General features: G+C 38.0%; 1 protein-coding gene across 3 annotated transcripts in view; it reads left to right on the plus strand.

The window, feature by feature from the left end:
• LOC131035517 (protein PHOTOPERIOD-INDEPENDENT EARLY FLOWERING 1) overlaps window positions 1–20,692 on the plus strand; it is a 70,412-nt gene that overhangs the window by 41,065 nt on the left and 8,655 nt on the right. For all 3 annotated transcript variants that reach the window (XM_057967225.2, XM_057967226.2, XM_057967224.2), the window contains 2 exons: window positions 10,806–10,868; window positions 10,969–14,122. In XM_057967225.2, the coding sequence (XP_057823208.2) occupies window positions 10,806–10,868; window positions 10,969–14,122 (3,217 nt within the window). The remainder of the gene's footprint in view (window positions 1–10,805; window positions 10,869–10,968; window positions 14,123–20,692) is intronic.

Here is a 20,692-nt window from a genome sequence, read left to right on the forward strand (position 1 = left end):
TAATGCATGTGATGCACAAATAATTATTAATTTGTCACAATTCAAAGATGACACATATGATGTTGAGACATGGACCAGCTAAGACTCGAACCTAGGACCTTCCATACGCTGCTGGAGTGCTCCACCACTGAGCTACTGGCTCCTCTTGGACCAGTCCATTGTCTGTCCGGCTGTGGCTTATTTCCAACACTAACACCCCCTCTTAAGCCACACCTCTCGTGTGCTTGGGGCTCCTAGCTTGGACCTGGCTCTGATACCATGTTGAGACATGGACCAGCTAGGACTCAAACCTAGGACCTTCCATACGCTTCTGGAGTGCTCTACCACTGAGCTACTGGCCCCTCTTGGACCAGTCCATTGTCGGTCCGGGTGTGGCTTATTTCCAACACGAACATATGATACTATATAATTCTTGTACATGCTCAAAATTCAAAATTTTCAAAGTGCAACAACCAGCTATAATGACAATGTATTGGTTCCTCTTTCCCTCCTAAGAACTAGTGCTATCCAGCTTCAAACTAGAAGGTAAATGAGGCCCATAGATCTGATCAACATGATGAGTGAATGATTCCTCATGTATGTTTTTGTCCAGTATGGCTTTATACAGTTCCTCCCTGGTTGCTGTTTCTCTTTCCAATTTAGTGAGATCTTCTCCAGTGAACATTACATTTGTGTGTTGACAATCAAGTCTGCATATGGTTTGATGTCATCCAAGTTGATGTCATTATGAGAGGGATCCTCCACCTTTTGCTTCGAGGGTGAAGGTTGTATTGGACGAAGACAAGTCACTAAGGCACTTTTATGTCAAACTGTTTCTCTTCTTAGTGTGAATGCTCTCAAATAGGCACGAATTGCACTCAAAACCAAAAGCAGTACATCGCTGCAACAAAAAATGGCAGATTTGGTATTGCAGCACCATAAATAATCCACATCACAAATCCATAAATAGAAGTTAGAACATTAAAAAATGTAATTAAGAGTTTAAACTTTCTATAAGTTTCTAGTAATATTATCAAGTTAAAAAGTAAAATTGGATTTATCAAACAAGTGTGTTATTAAAGCACTAATGGATTTTTACTTGGTTGCTGGTTTTCCCTCTTTCAGACTGCTAAAGGTGAAGAAAAGAGCCTCCTCTCCTCACCCTTCTAGACTTCCAACTCATTTAGAATTATGTCTCTAAGGTCTTTGTTAGGTGTTATCTTCTCAATGCATGTACTAAGGTCCAACACAACCTCATAAGCCCTAATGTTATCAAAGAAGTAAAATGTTTGGTTTAAGTAGTATGCCATGGCATGCACTACCAAGTAGTGTTGAATTGTCTATTTATGGTCAATGATGCACCAAATGATTTCATATTTCCTCTTATGCATGCCATAATTATGCATAATGGTCTCCTCTGTCCTATACATGGCCTTGTAGATACAACTCATCAGCATTTTACCCCATGGACCAAACACAAAACCTTTATGAAAAGGCTATGCGACCTAAAAAAAAAAATTGAAATTTTTTAAAATAGAAAATTAAAAACAAAAACAAAAACAACAAAAGACAGCAAATACAAAACTCAGTCTAGAACTTAAGTTTGTTATTTACCTTGAGTACCTCATTTGCATTCTTGACAAGCACCCCATCAAAAATATTGTTGCTGTGTTCTCCCTCTCTAGTTTTTCTAAATATGGAGAGATAACTAGGAATTGTGTAAGAACCTCAAAAGGCCCTCAACTAAGACAACTAACATTTTGCTGAACCTGTTGCGTTTCAAGTGTGTTCTTTGCAAATAATGACAGCAAATAGAATTTTGACAATCTTAAGCACAAAAAGCAACTAAGGGTATTTGCTGGAAATCAATTTATATTCAACAACACTGATCAAACCCTCATTACATCCGTTTATCATTTATTTAATACTCAAATAAAAATAACAAGCAGCTAGAGAAGAACTGATAAATACTAGTATATTTTGTTAAAACCCTTATTTTCCTATTGCTGGTCATGCACAGATTTTATGACAGCAAGCTGCAATTTATTTTAAACTGACCCGAAATACTCGCATGTTAGCCTGATGGAAAGACATTGGCAAGGCGTCCCTTTTGGCATTTGTTTCGGAATTTTTGGACTCCTCAGCAAAAATCGTACCCTTTCAAGGAAGAAAGGTACGACAGATCAGCAAGTTGTACATGCACAAAACCCCCATCTGTCACACACTTATTCCTGCCTCTGTTCTGACTCCGTGGCTGCAATCAATCTTTTGCATAAAAATTAATAAACCCTTTTCCAATCTGTCCAATCTTGGTTTCTGGATAAAACCAACTGAAAGAGCAAGATCAGCTGATATTTCACAACCTCTGATGCTGTTGCACAAGAATCCCACGTTTTCCTGTACCGATACCTCTGATCACTGCTGAAGAATCTTCTGTTGAAACCCTAGGCCAAAACTCCTCTCAGAGCTCCAAACAAAAATATCAAAACTTAGCATAATGAAAGAAGACCTAAAATCTTCTTTAATCATCTCCATTTAGGGTTGGCGCGATTCCCAAGAAAGGTGCGATTTGGCCTTTAATAATGTTTTAACTTTTATTATTTATTTTTGACTATTGAAGTGTCAAAAAATAAATCATTTTCCATTTAATATAAAACTGGCCCAAGTGACTTTTAAAACATTAAAACATTAAAGTTCGCCATTTAATATTTAATTAAAAATAATTAAATATTAATATCTCTCTAAGTATTCATCAGAAATGCCTGCCGTCTGAATTGGAGACTGCCAAACCATAATCTGTCCTTGCCCAACCTACTGGCTATAAATAGCAGGACTGCTAAAAATAGAAAGTATCTCAAACGGAGTCCTGGAGACCTCAAACGAAAACCAGACCTGGAGTGCTTGCTCTGAAGATGGTGAATCAAACTCTGGAGGACCCTCTACCCAACCTCATCAGCCTACGAGGGTCAGTGATAGGCTAATCTACTCAGCTGACAGATGTCAACTAGAAGGGGACATCACAGTCCGCCCCTCCTGAAATTGCTTGTCCTCAAGCAATCTCAACTCCGGATTCTCAACTCCGGATGCTGTAAAATTTCCTCGCTTTCCCAAGTAGCATCCTCTACCGGCAAATCCTTCCATTTCACCAGGTATTTTGTGATAGTTCGTCTCCTGAAATTCCTCTCCCTGAACTCAATGATAGCCTCGGGTACGAGTATCAACTTTCCCTCATCATCCAGCGGTGGTAAGACCGTGGAAGGAAAAATACGGTGTCCCAATGCTTTTTTGAGACGTGACACATGAAACACATTGTGTACTCTGCTATCTGCTGGTAAATCCAACTCATAAGCCACCTCACCTATACGCCTGGTTACTCTGAAAGGGCCATAACATTGAGGCTTGAGCTTCTCTGCTCCACTCCTCCTGAGAGTAGATTGTCGATAAGGTTGCAACATCAAATACACCATGTCTCCTACCTCAAATGACCTTTCTGTCCTCTTCTGATCAGCATATTGTTTTTGCTGATTTTGTGCCTTGGCTATACTTTCCTTAAGAGTCTTTACAATGTCCTGACTCTCCTGTATCATGTCTCCCGCACTAGGCACCCTACTGTCACTCAGCAATAAGTCAATGAGACTGGGAGGTTCATACCCGTACAGTGCTGTAAATGGAGTCATCTGAATGGACATGTGGTGAGTGGTATTGTAACAGTACTCACAGAGGTAAATCCACTTCACCCACGCCTTTTGTTGCCTTGAAATATAGTTCCTGAGGTATCCCTCCACCCATTTGTTAACTATCTCAGTCTGGCCATCAGTCTGAGGGTGGTAACTGGTGCTCGGTGTAAGCTCTGTCCCACAGAGTCTGAAAAGCTCCTGCCAAAAGTGGCTCAAAAACCGCATGTCCCTATCATTGACAATAGTTCGAGGCAACCCATGTAATTTGAACACCTCTCTGAAGAATAACTTTGTTGCCTGAATAGCTGAATAAGTGGTGGTGATCGGATAGAAGTGAGCATACTTCGTCAAACGATCCACAACCACAAATATGCAATCACGTCCCTGCGCTCTCGGTAACCCTGTGATGAAATCCATAGTCAAACATTCCCACTTCCGGTCAGGAATTGGAAGTGGCTGAAGTAAACCAGCAGGGTATGTATGCTCCTGTTTATTTTGCTGACAAACAGGGCACTCTCTAACATACTGTAGAACATCCGCCTTGAGCCCTTTCCACGTGAAGCGCTCACGAATCTGTCTGCAGGTTTTGAAAAACCCGGGATGTCCTGCTATCGGTTCATCATGACAAAACCACAGTACCCTACTCCTCAACTCCGATCCTGGGATCAAGTACACTCTCCCCTTGTAAATGATCAATTCATTTACAACTGTATACCTGCTGTCCACTATTGACCCCTCTATCACACCTGCAGCCCAGCTATCTTTGGCGTACTTTGCCACTATAATATGCCGCCAATCCTTTGCTATTTGGACCATAGAATTCAGGTGGGGACGACGTACAAGGCATTTGCAACTACATTCTGTGTGCCTTTGATATAGGAAATATCAAAGTTGTAAGCCTGAATTTTGCTGACCCACTTTTGTTGCTTGTCATTTAAGTCACGCTGCCCAAGGAAATGTCTCAAACTATTGTGGTCAGTCTTAATGCAGAACTTGCTGCCCACTAAGTACTGTCTAAACTTGGCCAGTGCATGCATTATGTCCAACATTTCCTTATCATAAATGCTGTAAATTCTCTCAGGTCCACAGAGTTTCCTACTCTCATAAGCAATAGGGTGCTTGTCCTACATAAGCACCGCCCCAATGCCCTCACCAGAGGCATCACATTGTAACTCAAATGACTTCGAGGAGTCAGGTGTAGCAAGTACTGGACATGAAGTGATGAGCTCCTTGAACCTCTCAAAACACTCCTGGGCCTCAGGAGTCCATAAGAAGGCACCCTTTTTCATCAAGTCTGTCAAAGGTGCCGCATGGCGCGAATAACCGTTAACAAAACGGTGGTAGAAACCACCCTTTTTCATCAAGTCTGTCAAAGGTGCCGCATGGCGCCAATAACCGTTAACAAAACGGCGGTAGAAACCACATAGGCCCAAGAACCCACGCAACTGAGTGAAGTTCACTGGAGTAGGCCAATCTACAATAGCACAGATCTTCTCGGGATCCATCCGCACTCCCTCTGCACTGATGATATGGCCCAAGTACAATAACTCAGTCATTCCAAGGTCACATTTGGATTCCTTGGCATACAAGGACTCCCTGCTCAGAATGCTCAGAACTGTATCTAAGTGACTGAGGTGCTCCTCCCAAGTACGACTGTAAACCAATATATCATCAAAGAACACCAATACTGATTTCCTCAACTGATGTCTAAAGACTTTGTTCATTGTGGACTGGAAAGTAGCAGGAGCATTGGTTAGTCCAAATGGCATAACCACAAACTCAAAATGTCCATAATGACAACGAAAAGCAGTCTTCTCAATATCTTGCTCACGAACACTGATCTGGTGATAGCCTGATCTCAAATCAATCTTTGAAAAATAACAGGCCCCATGTAATTCATCTATGAGCTCATCAATACGCGGAATGGGATATCTGTTTTTGATCGTTTGCTTATTAAGGACCCTGTAATCAATACACATCCGCAATGTGCCATCCTTCTTCTTCACCAAAACAACTGAAGAAGCAAAGGGGGACTTACTAGGCCGAATATGTCCCATGGCCAGAAGCTCCTGTATGGTTTTCTCTATTTCATCTTTCAGGCGCTTCGGATGTCTATATGAAGTAATCATCACTGGCTTCGCTCCCTCCTCTAGCTCAATGATGTGCTCAAAACCCCTATCTGGTGGCCTCCCTGATGGTATGTCACTGAAAACCTTGCTATGTTTGGTTCTCAGTATCTGAATGTCAGGATGATATTCAACTTCTTGAGCATCCTACTGTATGGGCATGATCATACACTCTGCTGCCCACTCAGTCTAATCATGGCGTACAAGCCTCTCCATCCGCTTGAGTGTAATCATTCTGAAATTGCTGTCCTTAATCGCTTTCAGCACATGTGTTTTCTCATCAATGATGAAAGACATCTCCATCTCCTGCAAGTCAAGTGTAAACTTGCCTAGTTCATGCAACCACTTCATACCAAGGACCAAATCTGTGTCTCCCATCTGAACCACATAGAAATCAGTCTTGAATTCATAATTGTTTACACGTAATGGGAGTTGTGTAATCATCCTATTACACTTTAAAGTGTAACCATCTGCCACCCTCACACGAATGCCCTCAAACTCCTCTGTTTGGATTCCTCTCTTCTCCACCAACTTGGCATCAATAAAGTTATGTGTGGCTCCGGTATCCAGCAGTGTAATAACTTTCTGACCAGCAAGTACTCCTCTCATTCTAAATGACCCTTCCTGTTGAATACTCGTGAGAAGTGCCTCCTTAAGGTGCTCATCACCTTGCGCATCCATTTTGTCAAGTCTCGGAGGACCCTGTGTGTCATCTTCAGCCTCTAAATTCTCATAACCAGCAGGCTGACCTTCATGATCAGATTCAGAATCTTCATAATATGCCCACATTACTCTGTTTGCCCTGCCCTTAGGCTTCAAAGGACAGTCATGGTTGGCATCATACGGACCTTTGCAATAAAAATAGAGTTTCTTTTGCCGTAAATCGTTAAGTGTCTCCCGATCTAAGGGAGGGGCTGCTGGCTTTGGCTTGTAATCATTTTTAAAGTCTGATTTTTCTTTCCCTTTGCTGAAATTCCTATTATCTTTGAAAGATGTTGACCCTTTTGTCCCAAATTTATTTTGAGTGGCTGTCACATCCATACTCCGTGCCTTTTTAATGGCGAGTAGAAGTGTTGGCGGATCAAATGCCTTTACCCAGCCTCTCAAAGGCTCCATGAGTCCCTCTATAAACAAAACTACTAATCGCTGATTTGACATGTTATTTACCATGCATGACAGCTTCAAAAACTCTGAAACATACACCTCCAAGTTCCCTGTTTGTTTCAGTTGTGCTAACTCTCGGAAGTATGACTCAGGGTCTTTCTTATCAAACCTTTCTACTAACAAATCAGCGAACTCCTGGTAGGTGGTAATCTCATCATGTTGGAGAGTGATGAGTCCATTATGCCACCACTCATGTGCAGTACCGTCCAAGTGTAAGGTTGCAAACTTAATTGCATCCCTTTCAATCATGGGTCTCAGTGTGAAGTATGTATCCAGTTTATGGATCCAAGATCTAGTTGTAATTGCACTGCTACCATCATAATAAGGTAGAGTGAGCTTGCTTGTGGCAAACTCAAGATCTCTATGTTGGAAACGAGGCCTCCTCTCTTGCTTGTTTCTCTCTACCTCCCGTTTTTGCCTCATGAACTGATCAAAATTCAGATTCTGCCTCACATCAGGTGGAAGAAGACTCCACTCATCATGTACCGTCATAACATTATCAACAAAGACAGGCTCTGCCTCAGCTTTGGCAACATCCTCAGGTTCTTCTGCCAAGAAATTAGGCCTTGAAGGCCTGTCAGCTGTGCGTGTAGCTACCCTGTGAGGTCTAGGAATATTGGCTACACTCTTATTGTCCTCTGGTTCTTGATTGTTTCGGTTTGGAGGATTCATACGCTCCATCATGGTGGTGAGTGCCTGTAAAGCCTAAGCAACCTTCTGCTGCCCCGTAGCCATAGTCCTAAAAAATTCTCGTCTCCTCATCCTCAGCTCTGTGACCTCTGGTTGGGCTGCCTGTATGCCTTTCACCCATGGTATCTGACTGCCTGTTAAGACTCTATTCTCCATCACGAAAGGTTCTGCTGCGTATGTAATACCTGTGTGAACCCGTTTCCTGCGACTGCATGTAATTGCTAAACCCTTAGGATGGCAGGATTTAACTCTGATACCACTGTAAGAACCTCAAAAGGCCCTCAACTAAGACAACTAACGTTTTGCTGAACCTGTTGCGTTTCTAGTGTGTTCTTTGCAAATAATGACAGCAAATAGAATTTTGACAATCTTAAGCACAAAAAGCAACTAAGGGTATTTGCTGGAAATCAATTTATATTCAACAACACTGATCAAACCCTCATTACATCCGTTCATCATTTATTTAATACTCAAATAAAAATAACAAGCAGCTAGAGAAGAACTGATAAATACCAGTATATTCTGTTAAAACCCTTATTTTCCTATTGCTGGTCATGCACAAATTTTATGACAGCAAGCTGCAATTTATTTTAAACTGACCCGAAATACTCGCATGTTAGCCTGATGGAAAGACATTGGCAAGGCGTCCCTTTTGGCATTTGTTTCAGAATTTTTGGACTCCTCCTCAGCAAAAATCGTACCCTTTCAAAGAAGAAAGGTACGGCAGATCAGCAAGTTGTACATGCACAAAACCTCCATCTGTCACAGACTTATTCCTGCCTCTGTTTTGACTCTGCGGCTGCAATCAATCTTTTGCATAAAAATTAATAAACCCTTTTCCAATCTGTCCAATCTTGGTTTCTGGATAAAACCAACTGAAAGAGCAAGATCAGCTGATATTTCACAACCTCTGATGCTGTTGTACAAGAATCCCACGTTTTCCTGTACCGATACCTCTGATCACTGTAGAAGAATCTTCTGCTGAAACCCTAGGCCAAAACTCCTCTCAGAGCTCCAAACAAAAATATCAAAACTTAGCATAATGAAAGAAGACCTAAAATCTTCTTTAATCATCTCCATTTAGGGTTGGCGCGATTCCCAAGAAAGGTGCGATTTGGTCTTTAATAATGTTTTAACTTTTATTATTTATTTTTGACTATTGAAGTGTCAAAAAATAAATCATTTTCCATTTAATATAAAACTGGCCCCATCTGATGAGAAATAGACCCTCACTTAAGTTATAACTTAAAGTGACTTTTAAAACATTAAAACATTAAAACATTAAAGTTCGCCATTTAATATTTAATTAAAAATAATTAAATATTATTATCTCTCTAAGTATTCATCAGAAATGCCTGCCGTCTGAACTGGAGACTACCAAACCATAATCTGTCCTTGCCCAACCTATTGGCTATAAATAGCAGGACTGCTAAAAATAGAAAGTATCTCAAACGGAGTCTTGGAGACCTCAAACGAAAACCAGACCTGGAGTGCTCGCTCTGAAGATGGTGAATCAAACTCTGGAGGACCCTCTACCCAACCTCATCAGCCTACGAGGGTCAGTGATAGGCTAATCTACTCAGCTGACAGATGTCAACTAGAAGGGGACATCACAAATTGCTTACAAACGTTTGCTTCAAAGAAGGTATTGCTTGGTATGCAAAAGTGATGAACAGAAAATTTGAAAAACAGTAAGGGTTTGAAGAATTGAAAAAAAATGGAAAACTTTAGCAGCTTAACAACAGAGTTTTCATTGTTTAGGGTTTATAGCAAAAACACAACAACAGAAAGGAAGGGAGATACTGAAATATATATTTCGATCGTTGATTAAATCGTTAAATGATATGTTCAATCAGTTGACAATCACTTTACCCTGCTGTGTTTGTATATGCTAAAGACGAAAATGAGTAAAAAAAACATTTTTAACCTTGCTATGTTCTTTTGACTAGCTGAGTATCACCAGGAGACTCTCAAGTTCTCTCCCTGTACCTGGCTTGCGAGCCTGTGGTGAGTTGCTCATGGGGCAGAAAGCTAGCTGATTTCCTAAACAATTATCTCTTCAAAAAATGGTATACAGCTAGATAGAGGAGCAATATAAACAACAGTAGATTTCTTCCTGTTTGAATATAAAAAAGTAAAATATGTCCATATCAAATTTGATATCTGAGCTAACACATTCAATTGATAGTTTTGAAGTCCAGATCGTATTTGGTCTATGTGGGGATCAGGAAATGTCTAAAGCTGTAGTAATTTGATACAGGAAAGGACAAATGTCGCTGAAATCAGTATTCAAAGTAGAAACTAGACTACTTGCTTGTCTGATTGGATACCGCATGAACCCTAGCTGAAGGCTTAGGTTTTTTTATTATCAAAACAATGTCTTTCTAAAGGGTTTGTGTAGGAGTGGAAGCAAATTAGATTTATTCTCTAACAATGAAGTGCTCAACTGTTTACAAGTATTTTTCTACATAGTTTGAGGGCGCCATTTTTTGTGCAAAGACCAAAAATAAAGTTCTGTATGCTGATGCAAATCAAATGCTACTAACAAATTTGAATGTTCTCTGCTTGGCCTATATGTTGTAATTATTGATTTACTTTACAACCACATTTACTTTTCCAAAAAGATGTTCTCTTCTTTGCTTAGGATACCCTTTTTTGGTGAATTTTTTTTTTTCATGAGCATTCCTAGATACACTGGATACAAAGAAATCCGTGCATAGTGCATACATCATTGTGTAATCTAGACCATGTAAAGCATAAGAATTGGCACGCTGGACACAAAGAAATCTGTGCATAGTGCATGCATCATTGAAATTAGAATTATCTTTATTAATTCTTATGCTTTGCAGGGTCTAGATTACACCATAAAATTTTAAAAGTAGGATGAAAGATTCACTGTTTATGTCCAGCTGCATTGGCAATAAATTAAAACTTCAATATGTTGTTTCATTTGCTCTGCACATTTTAACTCCTTGCCATTACATTAATAATCAAATAATGATAAGATTCTTCTAGTCCATTGTAAAGAAAGAAAAGATAAACTGTAGAATCAACTGATGCACCGAGATTGATGGAAATATCAAGATTCCTCCATTCATTCCATTCTTTTGATGATTGGTTGTCTTGGTTTGTTAGCCATCTTGTATTCACTGTCTGATCTCATGTGCAGATTGAATTTTTGAAGGCAGAGAGTGAGTTGCCAATTGAAGAACTGCTTGCTAGATATAAGCAGGTTGGTGCCTTTCAATTAGTTTTGTCCTCAAGAATGTTTTCTTCCAAATTTTCTTTGCTTTGGTGTTTGATTTTGCTTCATAACTTTTCCTTCTTCTCAGAATGAATGCTTGGCTGAAGATTCTGATGAACTGGAGGATGCTGATGAACCAGAGGATGTGGACAAACTGGAGGATGCAGATGGGATCTCAGAAGCTGATCATTATGACACAAATGCAAGCCCCAGTGGACAACTAGAGAATGCTGATAACAGCAGAGGAGAAAAACCAAAGGAATTTTTGTCAATCACAGAAGAGAAACAAGATAGAGAAGGTGTCAAGGTAGAAGCTGGTTCTCCGGAAATCATCAAATTGCAGGAAAATGCAGATATAGGAAATTCTAGTGAAGTTAGAATTGCTGATGCTGCAGCTGCTGCACGGTTGGCACAACCAACAGGCAATACATTCTCTACAACCAAAGTACGGACAAAACTGCCATTCCTTCTGAAACATTCCCTTCGTGAATATCAGCATATTGGATTAGATTGGCTGGTCACTATGTACGAGAAACGTCTAAATGGTATTTTAGCAGATGAAATGGGGCTTGGTAAGACAATAATGACAATTGCACTTTTAGCACACTTGGCATGTGAAAAAGGAATATGGGGTCCACATCTTATAGTGGTCCCTACTAGTGTTATGTTAAATTGGGAAACTGAATTCATGAAATGGTGTCCTGCTTTCAAAGTCCTTACCTACTTTGGGAGTGCAAAAGAAAGGAAGACTAAAAGACAGGGTTGGGCAAAGCCAAATTATTTCCATGTTTGTATAACAACTTATAGACTTGTGATACAAGATGCCAAAGCATTTAAACGGAAAAAATGGAAGTACCTTATTCTAGATGAGGCTCACCTGATAAAAAATTGGAAATCTCAAAGGTGGCAGACACTTTTGAACTTCAACTCAAAGAGGCGAATTCTTTTGACAGGAACTCCACTTCAGAATGATCTAATGGAACTTTGGTCTCTTATGCATTTTCTGATGCCTCATCTTTTTCAATCCCAACAAGAATTTAAAGATTGGTTTAGCAATCCAATATCTGGCATGGTAGAGAGACAAGAACAAGTGAACAGAGAAGTTGTTGATCGTCTACACAATGTATTGCGGCCTTTTATACTACGCCGCTTGAAGCAAGATGTGGAAAAACAGCTTCCCAAGAAATATGAGCATGTAATATGCTGCAAACTGTCAAAAAGACAGCGCAACTTGTATGAGGATTTTATTGCAAGTTCAGAAACACAAGCAACCTTGGCAAGTGGCAATTTTCTTGGGTTGATTAATGTTCTGATGCAGTTACGCAAGGTGTGTAATCATCCAGATCTGTTTGAAGGAAGGCCAATAATAAGTTCATTTGATATGCCAGTTCTTGAACAAAAAGTAAGCTCAAATGTTTGTTCCATACTTAATAATGAGCCATATTCAGCAATTGATTTAGTGGGGATGAATTTAGTCTTCACTCAGCTTGAGTTTACAATGAACTCGTGGGAGCATGATCTTGTCTCAGACGTTGCTACCCCATCTAGTTTGATTCAGGAGATTGGCAATTCAAAGGATGAAGAAATGTCACGTTTTGTTCATAGGCAGGAACCAATGCATAGAAGAAACATTTTTGAGGAGATTCAGCATTCTATTAATGAAGAAAGATTGAAGCAGGCAAGGGCACGGGCAGCGGCCATGTCATGGTTAAATTCGTTGCGCTGCAAGAAGAAGCCTGTATATGGAATGGATTTAAGAAAATTGTTGACCATTGAGAATCTTGTGTATGATATTCATAAAAAAAAGAACAACCCAGCAAGTCATCTGGACTTTATGCCAAGTATTTCCGATCTGGTTTTATTGCCTACTGAACGGTGTCAAAAGATGTTGGACTTGATCGAATCTTTTGTTTTTGTAATTCCAGCTGCACGAGCTCCTCCGCCTGTTTTCTGGTGCAGCAAATCTGAAGAATCTGCCCTGAGTTTTCCAGGTTTTGAAGACAATTGTTCCAAAGAGCTTAGTAATCTTCTTGAACCTCTCAGACCTGTTATTGTGCGCAGGCAGTTATTTTTTCCAGATAGGAGGCTTATACAATTTGACTGTGGTAAGTTGCAGGAGATGGCAATACTACTGAGACGCTTGAAGTCAGAGGGGCATAGAGCACTGATATTTACACAGATGACAAAAATGCTTGATGTCTTAGAAGCCTTTATCAATCTTTATGGTTATACGTATGTTCGTTTAGATGGCTCTACTCAGCCAGAAGAGAGACAAATACTGATGCAGCGATTTAATACTAACCCTAAAATCTTTCTTTTTATTCTTTCAACTCGAAGTGGTGGTGTTGGGATAAATCTTGTTGGTGCAGATACGGTCATATTTTATGACAGTGATTGGAATCCTGCAATGGATCAGCAAGCCCAAGATAGATGCCACCGTATAGGACAAACACGTGAAGTTCATATTTATAGACTGATTAGTGAGAGAACAATCGAAGAGAATATTTTAAAGAAAGCAAACCAGAAACGTGCACTTGATGATTTGGTGATACAAAGTGGTGGCTATAATACCGAGTTCTTCAAAAAGCTTAATCCTATGGAGTTATTTTCTGGTCTGGGAGTGAGAACAGATAAAGGAACCATAAGCAGTTCTGATCCTGTAAACCATGAAAGTGAGCATCAATTGTCAAATGCAGATGTTGAGGCTGCTTTGAAGAATGCAGAAGATGAAGCAGATTATATGGCCTTAAAGAAAGTTGAACTAGAAGATGCAGCTGATGATCAGGAATTCACAGAGGAGGTAGTTGGAAAGCTACTAGAAGATGATGAGTATGCCAATGAGACGGAGGAAACAAAAAATGATGCAAAGGGAGGAGCCCATGATGAGGAAGAGCAGATAGAATTGAAAGATGTTTGTGACGCTGATGTCACTGAGGTTGAAGATCCACCCAGTTGTAGTACAGCTGTTGTTCCAGAGGTAGATATGATGGGGGATGTACAACAAATGGTGGTTGCTGCAGCTGCAGCAGGCCATGCAAGCTCATCAATTGAAGACCATCTTCTTCCAGTTGAGAAATATGCTATGCGATTTTTAGATCTTTGGGATCCAATTATAGATAAGGCTGCTGTTGAATCTCAGGTTAGATTTGAGGAAGCAGAGTGGGAGTTGGATCGACTTGAAAAATTAAAGGAGGAGCAGGAAGCAGAGATTGATGAAGATAATGAGCCTCTGTTCTATGAAAGTAAGGATTCATAAACTCTGCATGTTTAACTTTTTGTTCTTTTTCGAGTTTAATCCCGTTTTCTAGAAATTGTTTGGCTGCACTAACTCTTTCAGAAAATTATAGTAGTTAGGTTATATTTCATACTTATTTTACTAATGTTGGAATGCTGAAACTCCAATTACTTAAAAATAAAGATGACTAGTGTGGATAATCACATATTGATAACAATAGTGAGAACAATTTTAAAACTTCTAAGAGAACGATCCATTTATGTAATCTGTAAGACTGCAAATCATGTTGAACATGCAATGGAAATGAAAGAGACATGTGGAATCAACGCCACACATTCTATAGAGAATGTAGGAAAAAAAGCTTTTCTATTAATCGTGAATGCGATAATTTATATGTCAAAGTATTTCATATAATATAAACATACTCTTGAGTTACATAATAATAAACGTACTCTTAATTTATAGTAATAAATACAAACATGAACATATAAAATACAAATGAGATTTAAATTTTTTTTTTTTTGCAAATTATCTTTCTTTAGTAAACTCAAATTAAAAAATAAAAATAAATACTTTTATAATAAGTTTAACCATCAGTGTAGAAAAGAAGGTAAATAACTAAATAAAATATGGAGTGAGGTGAGAAAAGTAGGAAAAAGATTTAGGGTTGTCATGAGTAAAATGATAGTAATTTTTGTTTTTCATTATTTTTTATGAGATTTTGTAATACTACTGGAATAAAATAACTATATCGTAAATAGTGTTAAAAAATGTTTTAAGTAAAAATTAAAATAAATAATTATTCACCTTGAATCCAAAGATGATGAATGTGACACAATAAAGTAACAGGGCCTAACATAGACAATCTAAATAAGACAAACCAAACTTAACAAAGTACATTCACATATGTGAAATTAGAGAACATATGTATAGATATCTTAAACACATCTTATATAATTATTTTATTTATTTAATGAGTTAATTTTTTAATAAATCTTTATTTTTTTTAATCATAAAAACATAAAAACACAAAAAAGGATTAGTCATAAAAAGATAATATTACTATTTTATTTTTATTTATTCTCAAAAATGTTTATAATTTTAATTCAAATTGAAAAATAAATGCATAAGATGAGAGGAACACATTGAATCCTAATTAATTCTTTTGTATACCATTGGTCACATTCCTATATCTTATATTTTTGTAAAAATGTCATTAGGAAGCACAACATTATTTCTTTGGCAACACAACCTTCTTATTCACTCTTGCAAGATAGTGAAATGTTATTTATGAGATAACAAGATGTTTCTTTGGTATCATTTTTTGATAATATTGGGGTTTTACTTTTATGGGGTTTTATCCTATTTGAATAGTAATCATGATTATATGTAGAGTTGTATTTATAAAAGTTATGTACTAGCATAGATACCTTTAATACATCTATCTAAAAGATGCCAAGAGATATCAGTCTTGAGGTGCCACAAGCCTGATATATTGGCATCTGTTAGATACATGTATTTAAGATATCCATGCTAGTTATATTGCCTGGATGCCATTTCTTGAAAAGCGGTGGTCATCAATGCCTCATCATGTAGGTGGATACTTTAAGAAATTTGAACTTGCTTCATTGAGAAAGCATGCCATTTTTCCTGATTTGCATATTGCCCCTTATTTACAATTTGGAACGATTGATTACTTTGACTGGAAGTATAGTTTAGGTAGTGTTGATGAATTTGTCATGCTTGTGGGATTGAAGTGTTCCGTTTCCGGAACGTGTGCTTGAAGGGTTGTAGAAATTTCTATACTTTATGCATTTTCTTGGCTCTCACATAGTTTATGGCTCCTCTAGAGTTGCAAAAAGTAATGTCAACAGGTGTGTAACGTCCCCACTTTGGAATAGAATTAAATAATAAATAATAATAATAAAATTAAAAATAAAAATAAAATAAAAATAAAAATATAAAAGAATATATCTAAATATAATTAAAATTTAATTAAGTTAATGAAGGGTCAAAAGACATGGATTGAAAAGTTGTGACTCCCTCAAATATGAGATATAAAGGGAGAAGATTACCTCATTTGAAAGGGGAGAGGTGTGGAATAAAAAGTGCAGATCAGATTTAATAAGAAGTGCAAATCTGATTGTGAAAGGTCGTGTCCCTTTCAAAGGGCAGAATTAATGAAGAGTTCCACTCTTTCAAAGGGTGCTAATGGTGAAAGGGTGTGTCTCTTGCCAAAAGGCATACATGATGAAGAGGTGTGACCCCTCCCTCACATTGAGAGATATAAAGGAAAGGAATCAAAACATCCCTGCCCTTCCCACAAGGCTACTAACTCTGTAAAACACTCACTTGTCCATTTGCTTTCACACTACATTCTCCAGAGTTGCATGGAAATGGATATACTATTATATATAGATTTTGTGAATTTTCAAGACCCCTCATTACAGATATGGCTAAATATGGTTGAGAAGCCTACCAATTACTTGTCTAATTTGTAAGTCAAACTGGCTCATGAGTAACTTGCTTAACAACTTGCAGCTGAGTAATTGGCAAGTTTTTTGTCAAAAACTCGCCAAAACTTGTCAATTGATTACCAAAAGCTTGCAACTTTTGTCAAAAATCTAGCTAGCTGTTTCATAATGCGATTTTGCACCGAAAAGGTCACTTTGCATTGTTTAGGAGACTGTTTTTGAGCAGGGGAGTCTCAGTTTACAGGCATTGGAAAGCAACAAGTTGGTTCTTATCAGCTATTATTTGGCTCTTATTCAACAGCATTTGTAGCTGACCACCGAGTTTGAGGACACCCACACTGTGTCAACACACTTGAGTTTTATTTGAAAAAGAAATTCATATTTTGTAATTATATTGAAACTTGAAGTTGATATGTATTAAACTAGTTTTTTGATCTGTGAAGGGTACTGAACTCTAATATTGTTCCGTGTATGAAGAAATCAGTAGTAAGCATGTTTTTGAAGAATAGTTTTACAAGTTTTAATTTATGCATTTTATAATTTTGGAAAATTTGCTGAGTAATTCTTAGTTCTTAATTTTTGTTTTTGGTTGAGCCAAGTCATTACTGAGTTGTTTTTCAACTATGATTTATACATGCAAGGTTATAGACATAACTTCAAAGTTCAAAAATATTTCTTATTTTGGTTTTTACCATTTTAGTCAAGGTCTGTGTGACCCTTAAGATCTTAATTTGGGTTTGATGGTTGGGGTTCTGCCTGTTGTCTCTGCCTTGTATCTGAGGGGTACTTCCCTTTTCCCCTTTGACTCCACTGGCTGCTGCTGCCCTAAGGCCTCTGCTCTAGTTTTCAAAAACAAAAAAAAAATTGTTTTGTGCTGTGGGGTATTCTTTTTTCCAAGTAACTGAATTCATTTATAGTTTTGGTTTTCTTAGTCAATCCCGATTCTGAGTAATGCTACTAAGATATCTGAAGTTATTTTGAATTGGATGCAATGATTCTTAGTTCTTAATTTTTGTTTTTGGTTTAGCCAAGTCATTACTGAGTTGTTTTTCAACTATGATTTATACATGCAAGGTTATAGACATAGCTTCAAAGTTCAAAAATATTTCTTATTTTGGTTTTTACCATTTTAGTCAAGGTCTGTGTGACCCTAAAGATCTTAATTTGTGTTTGATGGTTGGGGTTCTGCCTGTTGTCTCTGCCTTGTATCTGAGGGGTACTTCCCTTTTCCCCTTTGACTCCACTGGCTGCTGCTGCCCTAAGGCCTCTGCTCTAGTTTTCAAAAACAAAAACAAAATTGTTTTGTTCTGTGGGGTATTCTTTTTTCCAAGTAACTGAATTCATTTATAGTTTTGGTTTTCTTAGTAAATCCCGATTCTGAGTAATGCTACTAAGATATCTGAAGTTATTTTGAATTGGATGCAACATAAAAGCTTTTTCCTTAAATTCTGTGTTAAAATGATCTGTTAAATTTTCTGATTTAGGTACTGATATTAAAGAACGGACATACAAAGTCAGAAATAATAAAAATTAAAACTAAAATCATAAAAGACCTATTAAGGGTGTTGGTGTAAATAATTATTCATCATGGATGTTATTACACCTTACTTAAGTTTACTTAGGAAATGCATTTCATAGTAGTTTGGATATGAGACACTTGGGTGTTTGTGCCACATTGGGATAGTGTGTGTAGGAGAATTTCCACCTTTTATGGTATGATCTTTTTACTACTCTATCATATCCACTTATTGTGGAGTGATAATTCTACGTTCGGTTGGTGATCCACCTCATGTGGAATATTATATTGTTTCTCCTACCTACCACATCTATTTCTTACCTACCCTTGTTTCTTATTGAGTCACATGTCATGTTTGTGTGCTCACATACCCATATAGCCTTGCCTATATATGCAGACTCATATTCATTGTATGTAAGAACTATTGATCTTTTGATCATCTATCTATTGATGAGAATACAATTTATTCTTGTCCTATATTTTGTCTCTCTATTTGTACATTTCATTGAGCTCTTGATTTTGGCAAAATTTCACATGGTATCAGAGCCATTAGAGCATCTTTGATTCGTCCTTGAGAGGCATTATTGCGACGTCAAGAGGCAGATCTGAGGAGCAACATCTTTTGGAGGAGTCCTAGACTAGATCCGACCTCGCCATTGTGTCTGGGTGGCCGTTTCCATGAACTTTGACTACAAATATGCCTATGTTTGGGTAAAATTGTTTTTGTAGCAAATTTTTTATAGTTGGAGGGCCATTTGACCCCTTCCGATCAACAATTTGTAGAATTTGTTTTCAGTTGCATTTCATTTTCTACATTATTTATCAGACCTGGGCAAATTATTTCAGTTGTATCAGGCACATTTATTTTCAGTGGAAATATTTGTTGGTTCAATTTCTTTTGGGAAGAGGCAAAACTAATATTCAAATCTGCGTGCACATCTGATACCCATGTCAAATTTGTCCCCCCGACTTGTTTGGGGCTATATACTTTGTTATTTTTTGCACCATATTTATTCTTTGCGCAGTGTCATCAATCTGCAACTCAGTTTTTTTGGCCTGATGGTGGCGACCAACTCTTTTCTGTGAAGACCATTTTGGCTTTGCCGGATTACGTGCAAGATCTGCAGGTTTATTGATTTCTCATCACTTACAAGTGGGCTTCTGCATATGCTCATTAGCCCTTTGCCTCTATTTCCAAATCATCTCTTTGGTATCCATCGTATATTCCTTGGCTTTTACGGTCTGTCTCTAGTTGTTTCTCGGTATTATGTTCTAGTAGATCTGTGAATTCCGATAGACTAGTTGTCTACGGTTATTGGCACATCATTTTGCTTTGGGATCAATGGCTTTCTTAGGCTCATGGTTTTCATTTAGGAGATTGCCATTTTGTGAGGTGGTTCATTCATGTGTGAGGATCTGCTGAGATTTATTTATTTGCTGATCTTATGTAAGTACCCACTTGCGTGGGATGTGGAGTGTGGAGTGAAGAGGCCCCACATGGGTCCCTCCACTTATACTCTTTAAAGTTTATTTTGAAAGCTTTTTTAATCAAAGTTTTTTTAGCACAAGGAATATTCTGTGGATTAAACAAGATTCTGCTTGTGAGATTCTGACGTCAGCATATGTAAAGGAATTTTCAGCCCCCTCTCCATTTGCATTTTTGAATCTGATAGGCAATTTTCAAATGGCAATATCTTGGGCTCAGTACCTCCTTTTTCAATGCAATTTTTTTTGATTTGGGGTAGAATTTCGCGCTCTTCGTATTGGTGCAGGTGGTTTTTTTTTTTTTTTTGATGCACAAAATTTTCAAAAGATTCAGATCTTCATCACGGCTGCTGAGTAATCCCCGATTTTGCAACTTTTGGGACTCCATTTGGGCTCATACGAACTCCTTTTCAAGTACTGTTTTTTTTGAAAGTGCATAATTTTTCGTCTACTTATAATATGCTATCATTTTGTAGCGATTTTGGGTAGAAATTGTACTTTCTGCATATGGTCTTTGTTGGCCAATTTGGCACTTGTATTGCATAGATCTATCTTGTTGGTCTTTTGCATTATAGTTCTTAGCCTATTGGGGCAATTGTAAAACAAAATCAGAAGTCCACCTTGCCATTGTTTGCAAGTGGCCTATTGTACACGCACTACATATAAAGTGCCAAAATAATCATTTTTGGGAGGGTACTTTGCTTGATTGAATTTGGGGGGGTGTCTCTTGTGCTTTTGTGCTCTTGTGTTCCTTCTTTTTTGCTGCTATGGGTTCTCTAAGTTTCCTCTCTTAACTCCTCATAATTATGCTAGTTGGAAAATTGATGCGTGGAGTAAACTTATGGAAAAAGGACTAACTCATTATATTGATGGAACTATTGTTGCTCCCGCTGATCCCAAAACTGATCCTGTTTGTCACTTGGATTGGCTGACTAAAAATATCATGGCAATTGGTACCTTAAGAAAGTATGTATCAAAGGATCTCATTTTTCATATTGAGAAATGTACTCTAATCAAGGATGCTTGGCAAAAGTTTCAAGACTTGTATGGTCAAGTTGATGAGATTAGGGGATATCAAATTGATAGTGATCTCACCATTTTA

Source organism: Cryptomeria japonica, chromosome 3 (genome assembly GCF_030272615.1).
Source record: "Cryptomeria japonica chromosome 3, Sugi_1.0, whole genome shotgun sequence".
NCBI lineage: Eukaryota > Viridiplantae > Streptophyta > Pinopsida > Cupressales > Cupressaceae > Cryptomeria > Cryptomeria japonica.